Source organism: Chlorocebus sabaeus, chromosome 26, assembly GCF_047675955.1.
Source record: "Chlorocebus sabaeus isolate Y175 chromosome 26, mChlSab1.0.hap1, whole genome shotgun sequence".
Lineage (NCBI taxonomy): Eukaryota > Metazoa > Chordata > Mammalia > Primates > Cercopithecidae > Chlorocebus > Chlorocebus sabaeus.
In genome coordinates, this window is record NC_132929.1 from 26,377,773 (window position 1) to 26,402,687 (window position 24,915).

General features: G+C 41.1%; 1 protein-coding gene across 2 annotated transcripts in view; it reads right to left on the minus strand.

Annotated features, from left to right (window-relative positions):
- SPPL2A (signal peptide peptidase like 2A) overlaps positions 1-24,915 on the minus strand; it is a 58,358-nt gene that overhangs the window by 27,811 nt on the left and 5,632 nt on the right. For both annotated transcript variants that reach the window (XM_008016619.3, XM_008016618.3), the window contains exons 2-6: positions 12,505-12,615; positions 11,543-11,725; positions 10,935-11,024; positions 10,317-10,450; positions 2,065-2,213 (exon numbers count right to left, since the gene is read on the minus strand). In XM_008016619.3, coding sequence (XP_008014810.1) covers positions 2,065-2,213; positions 10,317-10,450; positions 10,935-11,024; positions 11,543-11,725; positions 12,505-12,615 — 667 coding nt within the window. The remainder of the gene's footprint in view (positions 1-2,064; positions 2,214-10,316; positions 10,451-10,934; positions 11,025-11,542; positions 11,726-12,504; positions 12,616-24,915) is intronic.

The following is a 24,915-nucleotide window of genomic DNA, read 5'->3' on the forward strand; positions in this document are numbered from 1 at the left end:
AGGTCAGGAGATCGAGACCATCCTGGCTAACACAGTGAAACCCCGTCTCTACTAAAAAATACAAAAAACTAGCCGGGCGAGGTGGCGGGCGCCTGTAGTCCCAGCTACTCAGGAGGCTGAGGCAGGAGAATAGCATAAACCCGGGAGGCGGAGCTTGCAGTGAGCTGAGATTCGGCCACTGCACTCCAGTCTGGGCGACAGAGCGAGACTCCGTCTCAAAAAAAAAAAAAAAAAAAAAAAATACAAATACAAATACAAATATTAGCCGGGCGTGGTAGGACGCGTCTGTAGTCCTACAACTTGGGAGGCTGAGGCAGGAGAATCGCTTGAATGTGGGAGGCAGAGATTGCAGTGAACCCAGATTGTGCCACTGCAGTCCAGTATGGGTGACAGAGCACAGCAGAGCAAGACTCTGTCTCAAAAAAAAAAAAAAAAAAAAAAAAAATTCATAGGCCTAGTTTTTAAACTGCTGTCACAGGACAAGAGAAACTGAACAAAAACGGAATGAGGTCAGGCGTGGTAACTCTGGTAATTCACACCTGTAATCCTAGCACTTTGGGAGGCTGAGGCGGGTGGATCACTTGAGGTCACGAGTTTTGAGACCAGCCTGGTCAATACAGTGAAACCCCATCTCTACTAAAAATACAAAAATTAGCCGGGCATGGTGGCACACACCTGTAACCCCAGCTACTCGGGAGACTGAGGCAGGAGAATCGCTTGAACCTGGGAGGCGGAGGTTGCAGTAAGCCGAGATTGCGCCACTGCACTCCAGCCTGGGTGACAGAGCAAGACTCTGTTTCAAAAAAAAAAGCTGAATTAAACAATCCTAGGCCCTAGTTTTCTAGTCCAGAAATTTACGCTAACACTATACACATAAGCATAGTAGCCTTTGGTGGTTCTAGTCCAGAAATTTATGCTAATGCTATACACATAAGCATAGTAGCCTTTGGTGGTTCTCACAAGGGCTTTTTGCTAGTTCTTATCAGGTACACTCCTTTTTCCCTAGTCTCCCTTGGCTTTGTGCTGTATACTGTCCAGGGATGGCAAATTTTCATTCTATTAAGCCATTAATAAGACTGTTCAGGAGATGGACAAGCCATTATAGTTCCTACTCCCACTGTCTTCAAGGAAAAAAAGGACTAGTCACTCTCTAGACTACAGGAAGTACCTATATGTCTTCAGATATAATATGATCCTGTTTATATAAGTAACATAAAATTCAAGCAATAAAACATTTTCATTTGCAAACTGACAAAAGATAAACTACACTTTGGGAGTAAGTAGAGGCAATACATCAGTAATTTGAATAATCTTCTATTTCATGTAACTAAATATAGCCACCAAGAACTCCTTAATCCACTGCTTAGATACTGAGCTATATCATTCTTCATCTACAGAGAGGAAAACTTAGGGACCATGGCAATTATTTCAACTCATCCATGAAGAAGTGTTCTTATCTGAAAACATAACGTACTTTTTTTTTTTTTGAAATGGAGTTTCGCTCTTGTTGCCCAGGCTGGAGTGCAATGGCGCAATGTCAGCTCACCGCAACCTCCGCCTCCCAGGTTCAAGCGAGTCTCCTGCCTCAGCCTCATGAGTAGCTGGGATTATAGGCATGCACCACTACGCCCGGCTAATTTCTGTATTTTTAGAAGCGACAAGGTTTCTCCATGTTGGTCAGGCTGGTCTAAAACTCCCAACCTCAGGTGATTCACCCACCTTGGCCTCCCAAAGTGTTGGGATTACAGGCGTGAGCCACTGCTCCTGGCACATAGTGTATTTTTAATCTGAATATTTATATCTCAGAGTAACAGAGACCTAACACTGATAATTAAAAAAATAATAATATTAACCAAATTATTCAGATAAGTTTTCCAGGTAGAATAGCCTAAAGGAAAAGATAAATCTAGTATTAGTGAGTGAGATAATTTAAAAAATTATTATTAACCAAATTATTCACATAAGTTTTCCAGGTAGAATGGCTTAAAGGAAAAGATAAATCTAGTAATAGTCAGTGAAAAGAATGCATGTTAACAGTAACAAACATAAAATATGACTTCTTACCCAACCATTTGTAGAAGAAATAAAGTAAGACCATCATAACACAGCAGATGACCACAAATATGACAACTGTAAGAGGACTGAAAGTTAGATAGTCTTCCTTCTTTTTTCTCATTTCTCTATCTTCAGTTGTCACTGCTTTCAAGTTTTCCCTGTACAAACACAAGGGAACTTTAGCAAATCTTAGCCAAGCACAGTTATTTAAAAAATCTCTAACACCAATTTAAATGTGTTTCTGAAGAAAGCAATGTATTTTTATTTATTAAAATATTTTTATTTTATTATTTTTCTAAGATATCTTGTTATAGCAAGTAATGTACTTTTTAAAAACTGTACCCTAAAAAGAAATACGTAATCTAGAAAGTAAAAACTTCTTAAATGCCACCCTCCAGAGATGATCTGTTCTCAACCACTAACTTTTGAAACATTTTTTTCTGCAGGCAAAATTGTTGAAAGAGATGACATTTATTATATAAAAAAATTAACACTTGTGCATGTTTATATTACCTAATTTTAAAATTATATTGACACAATAAATTTCAAACTAAAACCAAAGCTTCTTACAAACTTACTATTATCAACTTACAGACAGTAAAGTACTTCTAAAAATTAGCTTCTCTTTTTTTTTGAGACAGAGTCTTGCTCTATTGCCAAGGTTGGAGTGCAGTTGGCGCGATCTCTGCTCACTGAAACCTCTGCCTCCCGGGTTCAAGCAAATCTCCTGCCTCAGCCTCCCGAGTAGCGGAGACTACAGGCACATGCTGCTAGGCCAGGCTAATTTTTTGTATTTTAGTGGAGACGGGGTTTAACCGTGTTGCCCTGGCTGGTCTCGAACTCCTGAGCTCAGGCAACCCATCCACCTTGGCCTCCCAAAGTGCTGGGATTACAGGCGTGAGCCACCGCACCTGGCCACTTCTCTTAAATGTAAATGCTAAATTCTCCTCTCAATCAACTTAGCATTTACTATATGCCTAGTCTATGCTCATCAATGTATTATAAAGGACTCAAAAGAAATTCAAGGCATAACTTTGTCCTACCTTTATTTAAGATCACAAAATATTGTCTCAACTCTTGCTAGGCCACAGAGCTAATAACAGAGACAGAAGTCGAAGAGGAAAAGAACTGCAACTGTTGTTTGCTGGGCAATCTCTTGTCAACCTACTGTCTCCTCCTAGTTATATGCAATCTACGACATATTATTAATACTACTTCTGAATACTTTTCAACAACTTTGTTCTAAACTCTGCTCCCTCCTGTGCAAATCCTGGCCCTGCTCATTATGTCTGGGCTCAACACAAAATTTAGGTTAAAAAAGTTTATTTCTTTTAATATAGTTTTAAAAATTAAATTTAAAAACAAACAAAAAAAAGAGGCGGGGTTTTGCTGTGTTACCCAGGCTGGTCACGAATGCTGAGCTCAAGTGATTCAACTGCCTTGGCCTCCCAAAAGGCTGGGATTACAGGCATAAGCCACCAAGCCTGGCCTAAAAAAGTGTATTCCTTTCAAACTGCATATTTCCCAACTGTGTACCAATAAGCCACTTTCTTACTGGAAAACTGTTGACTGAGATGGCTACTGTATTAAGCATCTGTGACTGTAAGTAGATTGCCTGGGAAAAGAGCAGGGACAGAGTTGATGGAGACACACTAGCACCTCCCCTGAAACTCTAGAGCTGAATGACAGGGTATTAAATAAATTTCTATAAATGTGGTACCTGAGTGTAAAAAGGTGCTAATTATGGTATCTGTCACTGCAGAAATAGATTTAAAGAAATTTTTGTCATAGTACACATACAAGCCATAATAAAGATTTATATATTCACAGTCATTGAACTAAAAAGCACAGGCAATTTATTTAAGGAAAGCATACAGTGTACTAGATTTATATCACATTAAAATATTACAGTTCTGCCAGGTGTGGTGGCTCACACTTATAATCCCAGCACTTCAGGAGGCTAAGGTGGGCAGATCACTTGAGGTCAGGAGTTGAGACCAGCGTGGCCAACATGATGAAAATCCATCTCCACTAAAAATACAAAAATTAGCCAGGTGTGGTGGCATGTGCCTGTAATCCTAGCTACTTGAGAAGCTGAGGCAGGAGAATCGCTTGAACCTGGGAGGCAGAGGTTGCGGTGAGCAAAGACCGTGTACCACCGCACTCCAGCCTGGGTGACAGTGAGACTCCAACTCAAAAAAAAAAAAAAAAAAAAAAAATTACAATTCATCTTTTTTGAAAAAAAAATTGAATTTTCATATCAGCTTGAGAGCCATATGCAACAGGAACCTAAGCTTTCTTGCATGTCATCTAGAGGTTATAAAGGCTGAGGACCAGTGACCTTATTATAAAAAGATTTTAGGTTGGGCATGGTGGCTCACGCCTGTAATCCCAGCACTTTGGGAGGCCGAGGCAGGCGGATCACCTGAGGTCAGAAGTTCAAGACCAGCCTGGCTAACATAGTGAAACCACATCTCTATTAATAATACAAAAATTAGCTGGGCATGGTGGTGCATGCCTGTAATCCCAGCTACTCGGGAGGCTGAGGCAGGAGAATTGCTTGAACCCACAAGGCAGAGGTTACAGTGAGCTGAGATCACGTCATTGCACTCCAACCCGGGCGACAAGAGCAAAACTCTATCTCCAAAAAAAAAAAAAAAAAAAAAGATTTTAACACTGCTGAAAAGTCTTTCTGTAGAACCCAGGCATCTTTCCCTTTTGCTTAAGGTATATCTCTCATTTGGCAGAGTAATTTTGGGTTGTGAGGTCCTGTCCTGGCACATTTTCCCTTCCCTAAGCCTTACTCTCTTTCCATCCAACTGTCATTACTTGCTAAATGATGGGCCTTATGTTTTTAATAATTCTTTGTACAGAACTTTTTCCTTTTTATCACTGATTCATATTCTCTTTCTCCATATGGTCACCACCCCTTTCTCCTCCCACATACACTTATTTCTCTCTATCTTTATTTTGCTCTTAGAATCAGCCCCCTCAATTTTAAAATCCATGATCCTGCAGGTATGGGACATTTCCTCTCCCAGTCTGGTTTCCGAAGGCAACAAATTACTTGTTTCTGCTCCATCATCATGTTTTACAAATAAAAAAGCTGGTATGTATTCCCCTCCAATTTCCAATTTTCTCAAGGAGGAGCTTGTCCTAATGTGTATATAAAAAAGCTTGCCTTGCTAAACTCAAAGTGTGGGTCCATGGGCCAGCTAAATCACTTGGGAGCTTGTTAAAAATGCAGAATCGGGCTGGGCATGGTAGCATACACCTGTAATCCCAGCACTTTGGGAGACTGAGGCAGGCGGATTGCCTGAGCTCAGGAGTTTGAAACCAGCCTGGGCAACATAGTGAAACCATTTCTACTAAAATACAAAAAATTAGTCAGGCGTGCTGGCGTGTACCTATAATCCCAGCTACTGGGGAAGGTGAAGCAGGAGAATTGCTTGAACCTGGGAGGCGGAGGTTGCAGTGAGCCGGGGTCGCGCCACTGCACTCCAGCCTGGGTGACAAAGCGAGACTCTGTCTCAAAAAAAAAAAAAAAAAAGAATGCAGAATCCGGGCCCCTATCCCAAACTTACTAAATCTGAATTTGTATTTTATTATTCTTATTGTTATCTTTTTGAGAGAGGATTTTGCTCTGCTGCCTAGGCTTGAGTGCAGTGGCATGATAACAGCTCACTGCAGCCTGAAACTCCTGGGCTCAAATGGTCCTCCTCCATCAGCCTCCTGAGTAGCTAGGACTATAGGTTCATGTCACCACACCCAACTAATTTTTAAATTTTTTTTGTAGAGATGAGTCTCACTATGCTGCCCAGGCTGGTCTCAAACTCCTGGGCACAAGAGATCTATCTGCCTTGGTCTCCCAAAGCGCTGGGATTACAAGTGTGAGCCACCACGCCTGGCCTGAATTTGTATTTTAATAAGATCTCTAGATAAGTGTATGCACTTTACAGTTTGAGAAGCACTATTCTAGAAAACGAAAAAATTTACATAGTAATGGAAGTACAGGAAGAATCTATAATAAATAGGAAAACATTTTTAATAAATCAGCAGCTTTTGGAAAATTATTTCTAAAGTTTCCCTAAGTAATACACAAAATGATTTTAGAGATATGGAGATCTTACATACTATGCTTTATAAAGATTAATAATTGCCAGGCGTAGTGGCTCACACCTGTAATCCCAGCACTCTGGGAGGCCGAGGCAGGCGAATCACCTGAGGTCAGGAGTTCGAGACCAACCTGGCCAATGTGGCAAAAGCCCATCTCTACTAAAAAAAATACAAAAAATTAGTGGGGTGTGGGGGTTCACACCTGCAATCCCAGTTACTTGGGAGGCTAAGGCAGGAGAACTGCTTGAACCTGGGAGGTGGAGATTGCAATGAGTCAAGATTGCACCATTGCACTGTAGCCTGGGTGACAGAGTGAGGCTCCATCTCAAAAAGAAAAGATTAAAGATTAATAAAGAAGGAAAAAAACAAGCTTACTCATATGAAAGACGTGACTGATATATCTTGAAACATGCTTTCCAAATACGTAAAATGTTTGAAGCTCAATGCTCCAGGAACCTACACTTGTTAAACTCTAACATTTCCCTCTTGATGCAAGTCAATCAAATTTTAGTATTTAAGAAATTACAAATAACCACCTTAGCTTCATTTAGTTACAGATAAAACCTTTTTTTTTTTTTTTCTTTTTTTGAGACGGAGTCTCGCCCAGGCTGGAGTGCAGTGGCGCAATCCCGGCTCACTGCAAGGGTTCATGCCATTCTCCTGCCTCAGCCTCCTGAGTAGCTGGGACTACAGGCACCCGCCACAGCGCCCGGCTAATTTTTTTAATTTTTAGTAGAGATAGGGTTTCACTGTGGTCTCGATCTCCTGACCTTGTGCTCTGCCCGCTTCGGCCTCCCAAAGTGCTGGGATTACAGGCGTGAGCCACCATGCCCGGCCCAGATAAGACCTTTTAAATGGAAGCTATAGATCAATTCACAAGGCAAATATATTTTGCCCTTCATACATGAAATAATATGCTCTGGGCAAATTTTTTTCATTGAGAGTTATGAATATACATTGACTCTTCTATGTATATTTCTCATTTTAATTTAGAGCCAAAAGTACAAAACTATAGGGAGACCGAGTTAAGGTTACTACTAAATAGGAAAATCCAAATTTTGTGTACATTTGAAATTTCTGTATTTAAATGAAAATATGGACATGCTTTAAAGTTTTAGTTAATCTTCATGCTATAGATTTTTCCTCTCACTGTATAATTTTGGCCATTTGAGTCTTTTTGTTTAAAGTGGCAGAAAGTTGAAATCTTTGGGTATTCAGGAAATCAAGACTACAGATGCTTTGGGCCCCCACAAATAGTACATTGCATCATTGTTCACTTTAGCAGCAGATGTGCTGGCTATGGGGGCAGTAGGGTTAGAAGTTTGTAGCAGGTAATTTTAAGGATAATTAATTATAAATCATTTCCCCTAATCTGCATAAATTAATTAGAACTGATTTTAATAAAATTTATAAAGTATACAGCAAACATTTAAAGCTGTTGTTGGAGAAAAGGGAAGCATAAACAGATTCAGTTGGATTGCATTTTACTTTTTGGTGTATGAGTTTATGGCAAACAATGCAGTTTGCGACTTTTTCATTTCTTTCAATAAAAATATTTAGAAAATATAATTTTTATTTTTTATTTTTTTGTAAAGACGGGTTTTGTTTTGTTTTGAGATGGAGTTTCGCTCTGTCACCCAGGCTGGAGTGCAATGGGATAATCTTGGCTCACTGCAACCTTCACCTCCTGGGTTCAAGTGATTCTCCTGCTTTAGGTTCCTGAGTAGCTGGGACTACAGGTGCACGCCACCACACCTGGTTAATTTTTGTATTTTTAGTAGAGATGGGGTTTCGCCATGTGGGCCAGGCTGATCTCAAACTCCTGACCTCAGGTGATCCACCCGCGTCGGCCTCCAAAAGAGCTAGGATTACAGGTGTGAGCCACCGCACCCGGCCAAGATGGGGTTTCACCATGTTGCCCAGGCTGGTCTTGAACTCCTGGGCTCAAGTAAACTGCCCACCTCGACCTCCCAAAAATGAGTCACTGTAGCTGGCCTTTTTTTTTTTTTTGAGTAGGCTCTCACTCTGTTGCCCAGGTTGGAGTGCAGTGGCACAATCACAGCTCCCTGTAACCTGAAACTCCTGGGCTCCAGCAATCCTCTCACCTCCACCTCCTGAGTAGCTGGGGCTAGAGGTGTGTGCCACTACACCAGGCTAATTTTTTTATTTTTAGAAGAGATGAGGTCTTGCTATGTTTCCAAGGCTAGAAAATACAATTTTTAGGCCAAACCTGGTGGCTCACACACCTGTAATCCCAGCACTTTGGGAGGCTGAGGTGGGCAGATCACCTGAGGTCAGGAGTTCAAGACCTGCCTGGCCAACATGGTGAAAACTCATCTCTACTAAAAATATAAAAACTAGCCAGGCATGGTGGCAGGCGCCTGTAATCCCAGCAACTAAAGAGGGTGAGGCAGGGTAGCACTTGAATTTGGGAGGCAGAGGTTGCAGTGAGCTGAGATCATGCCACTGCACTCCAGCCTACGTAACAGAACAAGACTCCATCTCTAAAAGATATATATATAAATATACAATTTTTAATGTGAGAAATCCTATACTTGAGAGATGTCTCAATTTATCAGTGGCTTTATAAAGCAAAATTAAAAACAAACATGGAGGCCGGGCACGGTGGTTCATGCTTGTAATCCCAGCACTTTGGGAGGCCAAGGCGGGCAGATCATGAGGTCAAGAGATCAAGACCATCTTGGCCAACATGGTGAAATGCTATCTCTACTAAAAATACAAAAATTAGCTGGGCATGGTGGTGCGGCCTGTAGTCCCAGCTACTCGGGAGGCTGAGGTAGGAGAATCACTTGAACCTGGAAGGTGGAGTTTTCAGTGAGCCAAGATAGCACCACTGTACTCCAGCCTGGCAACAGAGCGAGACTTTGTATCAAAAAAAAAAAGGAAAATGTAACAACATTTGTGTTTGTTTTGTCTGACTAGCTTGCTGCTAATTATGTTCTCTAAATGTATAAAAGTTCTCTGACATTTTACTGTTACCTTACAGTTTGCTAAATAGCCATTGCTTTTGAGAATTGAATAGTGTGGTGTATAGTGGTTATTTAACCATGTCTACATTTTTCAAAGTTTTATAATATTTATTTTTTGTTTGTTTGTTTGTTTGTTTTTGAGACGTAGTCTTACTCTTGTCGCCTAGGCTGGAATGCAATGGCGCAATCTCGGCTCATTGCAACCTCCGCCTCCTGGGTTCAAGCGATTCTCCTGCCTCAGCCTCCCAAGTAGCTGGATTATAGGCGCGCACCACTGCACCCAGGTAATTTTTGTATTTTTTGTAGAGACAGGGTTTCACCATGTTGGCCAGGCTTGTCTCAAACTCCTGACCTCAGGTGATCTGCCCTCCTCGGCCTCCCAAAGTGTTGGGATGACAGGCTTGAGCCACCGTGCCTGGCCTATTTATGTATTATAAAAAGTGACAGTGGGGGGAGTGGGGAGGGATAGCATTAGAAGATATACCTAATGTAAATGACGAGTTAATGGGTGCAGCACACCAACATGGCACATGTATACCTATGTGACAAACCTGCATGTTGTGCACATGTACCCTAGAACTTAAAGTATAATTAAAGCAAGAAAGAAAGAAAAAGGAAATTAAATAGAATTTGCTTAAAAAAAAAAAGTGACAGTAGTACCATTTTAGTTGGCCTGAATGTTTTCAAGCCTTGAAATAAATCTTGACTAAGTGAAAAAAAAAGGTGGACATTACTAACATCCTTAGAATTCCTAAAGCATTAAACAGAATGATGAGGCCACGCTGTAATGACTCAGCCCAGGAGGAGCTGAGAAACTCCCTACTTTCTCTTGCTTATTTTCTTCCAATCTAAATCAATAGGCATATTATGATATCTCCCATGACCCTTCCTAGGAGACAGAATTAAACATTTTAACTTAAAAGAGTCTCTGATGTGATGTCAGTGCTCCTCTGACAGTGGAAGAGTTAGAGAAATCTGTGACTCTTTTCTCTCCGGTGAAAACATGAATGATCTACATGAGGACAAAACTGCAGACTGGGCTTACTAGCATCACATTCTGAGGGCAGATACAATTTTTATGTTGTTATATAATTAAAATGATTGCAGAAATGTTTAACCATTGATTACAAAAACGCTTAAGTTAATTAAACTTACAATTCAACTAGTCCACTCCAGTATCCACCTAATGCCACAGTGAACACAGCAATTACAAAAATAACCACCATAGTATAATCAAAGTCAGGCCACGATGGAGAATACATTTTCACAGTAATGTTATTTCCCAGAATCTGAAAGGCAAAATAACAGTTAAACACAGGAATAACTTTTTTCTTTACTATAGTCATAACAGCAATAGTCCACATTTCACTCTGCAACGGACATTATACATCAGACAGTCAAGAAGGCTAGAATTATTGTCTGATGACATGATATATTCTCTAGTCAAAAGTATGATGATATGCTTTGGTTTATAAAATCTTTAAAGTGCAGTGTTCTACACAGTCATATTTTGTTCAGGAATTTAAAGTTAAGATAAATGACATGACAAGAGACTTTTAAAGAACTGAAAACAAACATCCTTTCTAAAGTTTAGGCTTTGAGACACTTTGTGCCAAATGAGAGATGAGTATTTTCCAAAGAAAAACTTGATAGGCCTTATAGCTTCTTGTTGGCAAATGGAGCAAATATAGCACTCAAAATTAAACATCAGTGATTAAAAATAAAGAGATATAGTATTTATAAACTTTATCTAATATGTAATTGCTAATTTACCTGGTTTGCATCTTTAAAGTCTTTGTGGCTTATAAATGCAATCAGTATTTTCACATCAGGAAATTCAGATCTGTTACCTGAGGGAGGAAACTAAAAGAAAAAAAAATTATGAAAACTTGTTTACTACTAATATATTATAGAATAAAATACTATTCCACTAAACATCAATATTACAGCTTTCTTTAGGTTATAAGACAAAAATGTCAGGTATTCTTTCTTAATATTCTGTAAGTTCTCAAAATTGAATCCTTTTAACATGAACTTAAACTGATAAATGCTATTATAGAGCATTTATGATATATATTATGTATGTGTAATACATATATACCTATATATGAATATATATACCTATATATGAAAATATATATGAAAATATATATATATATATATATTTGTTTCTAACAAAGTCTTCTCTGCTCTAGGAATAGAAAAACTGAAAAACTTTCCAAGTAAATGCCTATGAGATCTTGATTATTTATTTACAAAGAATCTTGCCATCAGATTATTCAAAACTCAGCCTCTAAACCACACACACAGACATTAAGTCCATTTTTGTGAAATTTCACATCATGAACTCAAAATAAGTTATGATCGTTTTTATAACTTACTAGGACACTGTTATTGACAACTAACATTGCTTCAGCACCTCCTTTCTGTGCAATTCTGGCTTTTTCAAAAAAATGGCAGCTTCCCCATGGAACCACAACTGCTTTGCTCTTTATGCCAACAGAAGGAATATCAGAAAGGTTGCATAGTGGTGTGGAAGTCAGATTCATCAAACTAACGGAAGTCTGAAAATAAGAAATGTCTTCTTAACATGATAAAAATCATATTTCATCCTAAATGCATTCAGTTATAAATACTGCATTCAGTTATCAATATTGATTTAAGACAATATCGTTTGAATTAGAAATATTTAGGCTTAGAAGTAAGTATTTTAAAATTCCCTATTTTCCTAGAGAGAAAAATACTTGAGAAAAATCAATAAAATTATAATTTATTAACAACTATACATTACAATGGTTTCACACAATAAAACATAATTATCACTCATTTTCACTTCCTCAATATTTTTTCTTTTTTCTTTTTAAATAGAGACAGGGTGTCACTATGCTGACCAGATTGGTCTTGACCACTTGGTCTCAAACAATCCTCCCATCTTGACATCCCAAAGTGCTAAGATTACAGGTATTAGCCATTGTACCCAGCCATCTTCACTTTTTTTTTTTTTTTTTTTAAAGAGACGAAGTATTGCTCTGTCGCCCAGGCTGGAGTGCAGTGGCACAATCTCAGCTCACTGCAAGCTCCGCCTTCTGGGCTCACACCATTCTCCTGCCTCAGCCTCCTGAGTAGCTGGGACTACAGGCACCCACAACCACACCCGGCTAATTTTTGTATTTTTAGTAGAGACGGGATTTCACCGTGTTAGCCAGGATGGTCTCAATCTCCTGATCTCGCGATCCGCCCACCTCGGCCTCCTAAATTGCTGGGATTACAGGCGTGAGCCACAGCACCCAGCCTCCTTCTTCACTATTTTTATGTTTATGAATAGTAACTGTGATTTACTTACTGCATTTTCTAGGGTACTTGGAAGAGTTGTCCAATAAGGGTTATAAAGCATGCAGTAGTCCTTGGTTGTGCCATTTCCAGACGCATGCAAGATTGCTTCCTGAGCAGCTGTCTAGAAGATAAACAGTAACTTTCAAACTGGCAATGATATGGCTTGCCAACAACTAAGGATTTTAATAAAGCTATTTATATGCAGGGTTGATCACATTTCCTTGAGAGGGACGGTATTCCATGAATTTGTTTCTTCTTGTTTGAGGAAATAAAAAGGAGGGTTAGGAATATTAAAACCATACACAATTGCCCAGCACAGTTTCTTTAAGGAAGATACGCCACTTTCTGAAGGGAGTAACAATTACGACTCTTGTTATAAGGGCCGTACTCCAGGAAGAATTCTTGCTATGATGTAATTTCAATACTCCCTTCACAGCTGGAAACTTTCCAATCTCCTATGAATTATTACTTCATTGTTTATATATACATATATATATATGTATTTTTTTTTTTTTTTGAGACAGAGTCTTGCTCTGTCACCCAGACTGGAGTGCAGTAGCATAATTTTGGCTCACTGCAACCTCCACCTCCCACGTTCAAGCAATTCTCCTGCCTCAGCCTCCCAAGTAGCTGGTACTATAGGGGCGTGTCACCATGCCCAACTAATTTTTATATTTTTGGTAGAGACGGGGTTTCACCATGTTGGTCAGGCTGGTCTCGAACTCCTGACCTCCCAAAGTGCTGGGATTATAGGCGTGAACCACCACACCTGGCCATTGTTTATATTCTATAAAATGACATGTACTCAAAATCCATCCGTCTTACCTTCCACATTCTACTAGGAACTAGGGTACAAAGGAAAAAAGTACATTATCATTTCTAAGTGCTATCTTTGGAAGAGAACCAGCTGGGACTTGAAGTAAATTATTCTTGCTCATGTTTTCAAAATTCTGCAACTGCCTATTCAAAAAGACCAATCCAGAATTTAAAGTACAGAAAAAGAAAAGCTTTGTCTCATTTCCCACTACCTGGAAAGAAAAGCCAAGAGGTAAGACGTGATTGGAAAGAGTAACTATAGTACATGGGAGGAGGGGAGAATATAAAATGAAGAAATATCCAAAAATATTTAGAATATACATCACAATAGATTTAGAGTTCACATCACAATTTCCTTAAAACTTGGCTCAATACAAATCCTTCTCTCCTCCTCTGAGCAAATCTTTTTCTAAAGCCATAAGGAAGGAAAAAGAAAGAATGCTTGGCAAATGTTGATGATATACTAAGCTTCCGCCACTACAGCACATTATTAGATTGAATCACATGACATTGCTGATATTTCACCATTTTTAATCTACAAAACTGGTAGTTTCATATAAGTCAACGTAAATTTCTAATGAGTATAGAAATATTCTAATCCCATGCTCTGTTACCTAAAATGTCCCTTGAACGTTTTGGATTAGAGGGTTTATGGCATACTTGGGGCTTCATAGCTTATGGATCTAAGCAAGTATAGAGAATTCATAAGGTATGCCATCAAATTACATCAAATTAGGTAAGGAAATAAGATGTGAAAAAGAGAAATGTAGTTTTCATTCAGATATATACTTGATGGCTATGAATAGATTCTGACAGCAGGGCTGACCTAGTGTTACATTCTTATGATATAACAAACTACATGCTAGGTTACTTTCATACGTTTTTTCTGATTCAGTGTCACTGTTTTACAAAGAAGGGCTCTGAGACTCAGACAAGTCACTAACATAACCTACCTAAGGTCATATAGTAAAATAATTTACAATTTTTTTTTTTTTTTTGAGACAGAGTCTCACTCTGTCACCCAGGCTGGAGTGCAGTGGCGCGATCTCGGCTCACTGCAAGCTCCGCCTCTCAGGTTGACGTCATTCTCCTGCGTCGGCCTCCCGAGTAGCTGGGACTACAGGCGCCTGCCACCACACTCGGCTAATTTTTTGTATTTTTTAGTAGAGACGGGGAATAATTTACAATTCTAACTAAAGAAGGTAATCCTGCAGATAAACATGAAGGTTGCTTAAACATTTTTGGAAAGAATGCTTCATAAGTGAATTGGGTACTTCTTACTACATCCAACAAAATAATACATTAACATCATGATTTCCTACGCTAGTGATGCTGACTTTGACGATCTGGTTAAGGTGGTAACTGTAGGATTTCTCTAGTGTAAAGACATGTTTTTCCCTTTATGTTTGATGAGTAAGTAATCTATGGCACCATGTGAACAGCCCAACAGCTTCTCACCAGGATATTCGCCTCCATGATGATCCTTGCTTAAATTTAATTTCCCATATCATACTGGGGATTACAAAATGGTGAATTTTTAAAATATTGTCATTCCTTCTACCCTTAATGGCTAGTATCTTTTTTTTTTTTTTTTTTTTTTTTTGAGACAGAGTTTCGCTCTTGTTGCCCAGGCTGGAGTGCAATGGCATTATCTCAGCTCACTGCAACCTCCACCTCCCAGGTTCAAGCGATTCTCCTGCTTCAGCCTCCCAAGTAGCTGGGATAACAGGTGCCTGCCACCACGCCCAGCTAATTTTTTGTATTTTTAGTAGAGACGGGGTTTCGTCATGCTGGCCAGGCTGGTCTCAAACTCCTGACCTCAGGTGATGCAACAACCTCAGCCTCCCAAAGTGCTGGGATAACAGGCATGAGCCACCACACCCAGCCATATCCTTCTTTTTAAAAGAGCTTTACTTTCTCCCCTACCATCTTTTCGTATCAGTAGAGATGCACTAATTTTTAAAAAATTTCAGTGTGGTATAATTACAATGGTTTGTTTGATATTCAAATTGTTCCAAATTTGGTCATTCAGAGCCTCTTCTAGCTGGCTCTTTGTATCCTTTATACAAGACTCAGGCCTGTAATCCTAGCACTTTGGGAGGCTGAGGCAGGTGGATCACCTGAGGTCAGGAGTGCAAGACCAGCCTGGCTGATATGGCAAAACCCTATCTCTACTAAAAATACAAAAATTAGGCTGGGCACAGTGGCTCATGCTTGTCATCCCAGCATTTCAGGAGGCTGAGGCGGGTGGATCACCTGAGGTCAGGAGTTTGAGACCATCCTGATCAACATGGTGAAACCCTGTCTGTACTAAAAATACAAAAATTAGCTGGGTGTGGTAGTGGGTGCCTGTAATCCTAGCTACTCAGGAGGCTGAGGCAGGAAAATCGCTTGAACCTAGGAGGTGGAGGTTGCAGTGAGCTGAGATCGCGCCACAGCACTCCAGTCTGGGCGACACAGCGAGACTCCATCTGAAAACAAAAAAACAAAAAAACAAAAAACAAGACTCCATTTGTCTTTGAGGACTTCTTGTTTTTTTTTTCTGACACAAGGTATCCTAGGCTGACCTTGTCCTTTATCTGCTATACATCTGGATCCAGCCATTCCATTAAGCTCCTGGTGGAGAGGAAACGTACCCAGATCAGGATCTGGGTCTTAACTGTGCATGCTGCTGCTCAAGTGGTATAACCTTTTTAATAAATAATGAGCAGCATCTATCAAAAGTTGTAATACATAGAATCCTCTGATTCATATCTACAGATATAGTATGTAAAAGCACAAAGATAAATGTATAAGGATATTAACTGCAATATTGTACGTAATAGCAAAAAACCCCAACTTCCACCAATAAGATAACTGTTACATTATGATATGCACAGTACACAGCTACTCAAAACAGAGCTAGATTTCTAGAAACAGAAGATGTCCATAGTGAGAAAAGCACGTTTTAGTGTGATATTTAGAGTATAATCCTATTTTTATATAATGACCCAAGAAGCCCCTACAATGTATCTGTACATTTATATGAGCTTGAGGAAAAATGTGGAGAGATACATAAAGAGGTTATTAAAAGAAAAGAACATGCAGCAAATTTTGTGAGGGAGACACTATGCCCAAACAAGTTAAGCCTTTCCATTACATTTTAAATATCTTAGTAAAGTTTCTCACAGATATTGCATAGCTTGGAAAATTCAGTTTACTACAATAGATATTATGGTACAAAGGTTAAGAGCATGAGTTTTGAAATGATAGTACAAGGATACAATGCTAGTTTCATCATTTACTGGTTATGTTACAAGTTATTTAATCTATCTTAAGTTTCAATATCCTCAGCTTTAAGATAACAATAAACACTCAGACCTCAGTTATAATAGAGATTAAGTTAGATGATGCAACTGTTTATACATATGAATCTCTTAATAAATATATCTAGCACCTTGCCAAGTACTTATGCAATGTAATCGAAATACAAAAGATCAATGGTTGGAAGATTAGTGGTTACCTGGGTCCTGGTGTGATGTGGAGATAAGGGGTACAGCTAAAGGATATGGAGTTTCTTTCTGTTTTTTTTTTTTTTTTTTTTTTTTTTTTGAGACAGAGTCTCACTCTGAAGCCCAGGCTGGAGTGCATGATCTCAGCTTAGGGCAATCTCCACCTCCTGGATTCAAGTGATTCTCCTGCTTCAGCCTCCTAAGTAGCTGGGATTACAGGCACCCACCATCACGCCTGGCTAATTTTTGTATTTTTAGTACAGATGGGGTTTCAACATGTTGGCCAGGTTGGTCTCAAACTCCTGACCTCAGACGATCCGCCCGTCTTGGCCTCCCAAAGTGCTGGGATTACAGGCATAAGCCACCGTGCCCGGACTTCTTTCTTTCTTAAAAGACTTTATTTTAGAGCAGTTTTAGGTTCACAGCAAAAGAGAGCAGAGAATACAGAGATTCCATATAGCTTATCCTACACACGTGTAGCCTCTCCCACTATCAACACCCCACAGCAGAGTGGTTGTTACAGCTGATGAACCTCCGTTGACACATCGTTATCATCCAAAGCCCAAAGTTTACATTAGGGTTCATTCTTGGTGTTGTACATCCTGTGGGTTTTGATAAGTGTACAACAACACATATCCATCATTACAGCATTGTACTACATAGTTTCACTGCCCTAAAATTCCTCAGTGCTCTACCTATTTTCTTTTTCTGATGATGAAAATGTTAGGCTGGGCGCGGTGGCTCACGCCTGTAATCCCAGCACTTTGGGAGGCCAAGGCGGGCAGATCACAAGGTCAGGAGATCGAGACCATCCTGGCTAACACGGTGAAACCCCATCTCTACTAAAAATACAAAAAATTGAGCCAGGAGAATGGCGTGAACCCGGGAGGTGGAGTATGCAGTGAGACGACATCGTGCCACTGCACTCCAGCCTGGGCGATAGAGCGAGACCCCATCTCAAAAAAAAAAAAAGAAAATGTTATAAAATTGGCTGTGGTGATAGTTGCACGTATCTGTGAATATACTAAATATTATTGACTTATACATTTTAAATAGGTGAATTGTTTGGTATGCAAATTATACATCAATAAAGCTGTTGAAAAAATAACACAAAACAAGATAGTCTTACTGGGGAGATTAAAAGCAAACTTGAAACAGATAATCATGAGCAGGACATAATTAAAGTCAAAGACTTCCTAGCAAAACCTTAAATAGTTCTTAAGGTATTAAAAACGCAAATTGGCCAGGTGTGGTGGCTCATGCCTGTAATCCCAGCACTTTGGGAGGCTGAGGCGGGCGGATCAACTGAGGTTGGGTGTTCGAGACCAGCCTGACCAACACGGAGACACCCCGTCTCTACTAAAAATACAAAATTAGCCAGGCATGGTGGCCCATGCCTGTAATCCCAGTTACTTGGGAAGCTGAGGCAGAAGAATCACTTGAACCCGGGAGCCACTGATCTAGCCGAGATCAAGCCATTGCACTCCAGCCTGAGCAACAAGAGTGAAACTACATCTCAAAAAACAGAAATGAAAACAAAACAAAAACAACAACAAAACACAAATTTGGGGCCGGGCATGGTGGCTCACACCTGTAATTCCAGCACTTTGGGAGGCCTAGGCAGGAGGATCACGAGATAAGGAGATCGAAACCATCGTGGCTAAGAAGGTGAAACTCCATCTCTACTAAAAATAAACAAATTAGCCGAGCATGGTGGCACATGCCTGTAGTCCCAGCTACTCAAGAGGCTGAGGCAGGAGAATCGCTTGAACCTGGGAGGTGGAGGTTGCAGTGAGCTGAGGTCGCACCACTGCATTCCAGCCTGGGCGACAAAACGAGACTCTGTCTCGAAAAAACAAAACAAACAAACAAAAAAACAAATTTGGAAGGGCATGGTGGCTCACGCCTGCAATCCCAGCACTTTGGGAGGCCAATGCCAGAGGGCCACTTGAGGCTAGGAGTTCGAGACCAGTCTGGGCAATATGGAGAGATCTCGTTTCTACAAAAAAATTAAAAATTAGCTTGGCGTAGGGCTGTGTACCTATAGTCCCAGCTACTCCAGAGGCTGAAATGAAAGGATTCCTTGAGCCTTGGAGGTTGAGGCTGCAGGACCCATGACCATGCCACTGCACTCCAGCCTAGGGCCTAGGTGATAGGAGACTCTGTTTCAAAAAAACAGAAAAGAGAAAATTATTGGGCCCCATTCCAGACCTACTGAATCAGAAGTTTTGGCCAATTTATGTTTTAACAAGCCCTTCTGGAGATTCTGATATCAGTTAAAGTTTGAGAACCACTGCTATAGGAGCAGTACTTATAGGAGACAAGATCTCGCCATGGTACTCAGGCTGGTCTCAAACTCCTGGCCTCAAGTGATCCTCCCACCTCAGTTTCTCAAAGTGCTGGGATTACAGGGTATGAGCCACCATGCTTGCCCTGATATTCTGCATTTCTAATAAGCTCCTAGGTGATGCTGATGCTGCTGGTCAATGGACCACACCTTGAGTAACAAGGCTATAAAAGAACAGAACAGTGGAAACCCCAGTGCTGTGTCAATTAAGTTGGGAAGCATACAGAAAATGGGCTTGAAAGTCAGGGTCTGGGCCGGGTGCGGTGGCTCACGCCTGTACTTTGGGAGGCTGAGGCAGGCGGATCACGAGGTCAGGAGATAGAGACCATCCTGGCTAACATGGTGAAACCCTGTCACTACTAAAACTACAAAAAAATTAGCCGGGCGTGGTGGCGGGCGCCTGTAGTCCTACTTACTCGGGAGGCTGAGGCAGGAGAATGGTGTGCACCTGGGAGGCGGAGCTTGCAGTGAGCCGAGATCGCGCCACTGCACTCCAGCCTGACAGAGTGAGACTCTGTCTCAAATAAAAAAAAAAGAAAATCAGAGTCTGTTTGAACATTACAAGTGCCAAATTAGGTGATCCACTCATGCTAGTATTTGATCATTTGACAAAGACCCTTCCTTTTCACCTTCCGAGTTAGAGACATGCTCCACAATGTCTGAATTTTCCTTTGTAATCAACTGTGGTCTGGTCTTCTGTGACTTTATTAAAACCTCAAAAAAACTTCTTTTAGTAAAAAGTTTAACATCAAGAGCTAAAAGAGGCTGGGCATGGTGGCTCACACCTGGAATCCCAGCACACTGGGAAGCTGAGGTGGGAGGCCAGGAGTTTGAGACGAGTCTGGGCAACATAACCAGACCCCACATCAATTGAAAAACATCATTTAAGAGGTAGAAGGGATTTAGAAATAACGTAATCTAGTCTCTTCATCTTATATATGAAACAGATCCAAAATGATCAAAAGGATGAGGTCAGTCAGTCTCAGGACTAGAACTGAGCTCTCTAAAACTGAGATCAGCAGTCTTTCAACTCTGCTCTCACTTCAAGTCCCTTCACACAGCTAGATCCCCAAGCACCTCATTCTCAGTGCCCAGCCATCACACTCCAGTTTTCATAATGATCACATATTTCTCTGCATTAGCTGTTAACTCCTTCCCTTCTACAATACTGGCATGGGTTTCCTACCACTTCTCAATTCCTCTAATAACCAATCAGTTCCTCTAACATCCTAAATCCTTTCCTTATACTCTTCTAAATACCCCCAATTCTAGGACTCTGGAGCTCATGGAACTCCTCTGCCTATGACAACTACTCCTTACTGCTCACCCCAAATCTTCCTTTTACAGGCCAGTTCCTTCAGACTGGTCCTGGAATCGAGTGTCCTCCAGGGCCACCCAATGAATGTCACGACAGCACCTTTATATTCAGCATCTTATTTGATCCTTACACACAAGGGAAGAAAGTCTACTAGCCCATACTATTACGTTCTGCTTCCTTTTTCTCTGACTTTATGAGGTGCCTGTTATGGTATTCTAGGATCTCATGAACAATTTTAATTTACTTTGTCCAGATCAACTGACTTCAATCATATTCCCTACCATTTTCTTTACAAATTAAAGAATTTTAATGTTTCCAGCCTGGCCAACATGGTGAAACTCCGTCTCTACTAAAAATACAAAAATTAGCCAGACATGGTGGCGGGCGCCTATAATCCCAGCTACTCGGGAAGCTGAGACCTGAGAATTGCTTGAACCCAGGCTGTGGAGGTTGCAGTGAGCCGAGATTGAGCCACTGCACCCCAGCCTGGGCGACAGAGTCAAACTCTGTCTCAATTAAAAAAAAAATAAAAAATAAAAAAAGGCCAGGCGCAGTGGCTCACAACTGTAATCCCAGCACTTTGGGAGGCTGAGGTGGGCGGATCACAAGGTCAGGAGATCAAGACCATCCTGGCTAACACGGTGAAACTCTGTCTCTACTAAAAATACAAAAAATTAGCTGGGTGTAGTGGCAGATGCCTGTAGTCCTAGCTACACAGCAGGCTGAGGCAGGAGAATGGCATAAACCCAGGAGGCAGAACTTGCAGTGAGCCGAGATTGTGCCACTGCACTGCAGCCTGGGCGACAGAGCAAGACTCCATCTCAAAAAAAAAAAAAAAGAATTTTAATGTTTACATCTATCTTAATGTTGCCTATTCCTTTGATCATTTTTCTACTAAATAGCTTTTGGTATGACAAGTGTCAAAAGATTTTGAAAATCTAAAAAAGGACAACTCTAGCTGGCGTGGTGGCTCACACCTGTAATCCCAGCACTTTGGGAGGCCGAGGTGGGGGGGATCACCTGAGGTCGGGAGTTCGAGACCAGCCTGACCAATATGGTGAAACCCCGTCTCTACTAAAAATAGAAAAATTAGCTGGGGGTGGTGGTGTGTGCCTGTAGTCCCAGCTACTCAGGAGGCTGAGGCAGAAGAATCACTTGAACCCGGGAGGCAGAGGTTGCAGTGAGCCAAGATCACGCCACTGCACTCCAGCCAGGGTGAAAGTGTGAGGAGACTCCGTCAAAAAACAAAAAACAAACAAACAAAAAAATCCAGCAGTTATTTGCACCTATTCCTGGCATGATTATGCATTTCTAACAAATTTTCAGGTGATGCTCTGATGTTGGTCAAGTACATGGTTATAGACTTTATTATGAATAGTAGTGAAACTCACTAGTCTTCCAGACAGTACAGGGGTCCTCTTAGGAGTTTTCTCAAGAGATTATAGTCACAACTCATCTGCAGTCTGATGGCACAGACATTTGTGTTTGGGCAAGCAGTTCTCCCACTCCTCTCATGAGTTTATTCAAAATTCTTCAGTAGCTGCATCACTGGGTCCCAGTTTCAATACTCCCCTACACAGTCTGTAAGTTAAACCTGGTTCATGTTATTTGTGTTGTTTTCTATTAGATATACTTGTCTTCAATTTAAAGGGACAATATGTGAATGTGACTATAACTCTCTCTCTCCAATTAACCCCTTTGTAATCTTTCTTTATAAAAGGTACAAATTGGCCGGGCGCGGAGGCTCACACTTGTAATCCCAGCTCTTTGAGAGGCTGAGGCAGGCAGATGACCTGAGGTCGGGAGTTCCAGACCAGCTAGACTAACATGGAGAAACCCCATCTCTACTAAAAATACAAAATTAGCCAGGCATGGTGGCGCATGCCTGTAATCCTAGCTACCTGGGAGGCTGAGGCAGGAGAGTCGCTTGAACCTGGGAGGCGGAGGTTGCAGTGAGCTGAGATCGTGCCATTGCACTCCAGCCTGGGCAACAAGAGCGAAACTCCATCTCATAAATAAATAAAATGTACAAATTAAACTATGCATGCTTCTATTTTTAGATACCAAACGGGGGAGGGCTTGGGGGACAAATGTTGTTAATAAACACTTTACTTAGAATGAGGACTAGCAATTTTTAAATATCTATATTCATAAACTGGAATATATAAAGTTACAATGTAATCACTGGTAAATTCGAAGGAGCAACAGTCACCTGCCCTTACATCATAGCAATGTAAGAGATATCCCTTTCTTTACAAATACCTTTCTCTTTCACACAGGTGTCAGTTTTAAGTCAACAGCAACACAATAAAATAATTGAAAGGAGCCCCTGCAGGAAAGGTGGAGTTGGGATTGTCTGAAGGACACAAGTTCCAAAGTCAGGCCTAAAAAACTTTCTGATCATTCACTCTTTCCTCCCTAATAACTTATATAATCAAGACAACACAAATTGTTTCTATTCCTACCTCCAGTATTCAAGGTTTATGAAAATGATGCCCTGAAAGTGACTATAATTAGAGTTACAGAGATTAGGAGTAATTATTTAAATAGTGACGAAGTGGGAGCTAGGACATCAAATAGGGATTTACAGGGAATCAAAGTTGTCTGTGGGCCATGGGAAAAGCAGGAACAGGATCGTTCCTTCCATCTGGACAATCTGGCAACATAGAATGCACCCCTTAGCAAGGCTAAGGGGTAGCAGGGTGTGGGGAGAAGGCAAGGCAGCTATTCATTCTTCATTAATTAATTAATTAATTCATTCAATACTCTGCAATCTATGAGATGCTAGGGGAGAGAGCAGAGAATGAGTTAGGTAGGGTTCCTGCTTCATGGGGCTTATACTCCACTTGTTACCTAGATCCAGCCTTCTTTCTGGTTTTCTCTAAATAATCTTCCTACTTAATATCTCAACCTTTATGGAATTTATGATTTTTTTTTTTTTTTTTTTTTTTTTTTTGAGACGGAGTCTTGCTCTGTTGTCAGGCTGGAGTGCAGTGGCGAGTGATCTTGGCTCACTGCAACCTCCACCTCCCGAGTTCAAGTGATTCTCCTGCCTCAGCCTCCCAAGTAGCTGGGACCAGAGGCATGCGCCATCATGCCCAGCTAATTTTTGTCTGTTTTTTATTTTTTATTTTTTTGAAACGGAGTCTCGCTGTGTCGCCCAGGCTGGAGTGCAGTGGCGAGATCTCGGCTCACTGCAAGCTCCGCCTCCCAGGTGCACACCATTCTTCTGCCTCAGCCTCCCGAGTAGCTGGGACTACAGCAGGCACCCACCACCACGTCTGGCCAATTTTTTGTATTTTTAGTAGAGACGGGGTTTCACCGTGTTAGCCAGGATGGTCTCGATCTCCTGACCTTGTGATCCACCCGCCTCGGCCTCCCAAAGTGCTGGGATTACAGGCGTGAGCCACCGCGCCCAGCCAGAATGTATGATTTACATTAGAATTCACAAACTCAAATGCCTAATTGGCCAGGCAAGTAATATAAATGCTTAACTCAGAATCGATTTAAGACCACAGGGCATGGTAAAGTTGGGCAAACTCTGACCTAAAAACAATCAACTTAAAAAAAAATTTTACTATCTTGAGGGAAGGACCTACACTTGGAGACTTTATGGTTTGGATTTTCATAAACAGACCAAATTTCAGGTGATTTTAAACTGATCAAATATATAATAAGCATATCTACCTATCTATTGACAGGATCTCACTCTGTCACCCAGGCTACAGAACAGTGGCATGGTCACAGCTCACTGCTGCCTTCAACTCCTGGGTGACTCACTTCACCCTCCTGAGTAGCTGAGACTACAGGCACGAGCCACTGCACCCAGCTAATTTATAAAGTTTTTTAAAAGATGGGGGTCTTACTACTATACTGCCCAGCCTGGTCTCAAACTTCTGGCCTCAAGCAATCCTCCTGCCTCAGCCTCCCGAAGTGCTGGTATTACAGGCATGAGCCACTGTGCCTGGCCAACTTTTCCTATTTTTAAGCCTTTTCTTATAAATAAAGTTAACAAATTTATCTTAGTCTTATGCCCTATTTTTGATTCAGAAAAAAATTATTAGCTGGGTACAGTGGCTCATACCTGTAATTCTAGCACTTTGAGAGGCTGAGATAGGAGGACTGTTTGAGCCCTGGAGTTTGAGACTAGCCTGGGCAACATAACAAGATTCTGTCTCTATTAAAACCTATATAACAGGCCGGGTGCAGTGGCTCCTGTAATGCCAGCGCTTTGGGAGGCCGAGGTGGGCAGATCACGAGGTCAGGAGATCGAGACCATCCTGGCTAACATGGTGAAACCCCACCTCTACTAAAAATACAAAAAATTAGCCGGGCGTGGTGGCAGGTGCCTGTAGTCCTAGCTACTCAGGAGGCTGAGGCAGGAGAATGGCATGAACCCGGGAGGTGGAGCTTGCAGTGAGCCGAGATCTCGCCACTGCATTCCAGCCT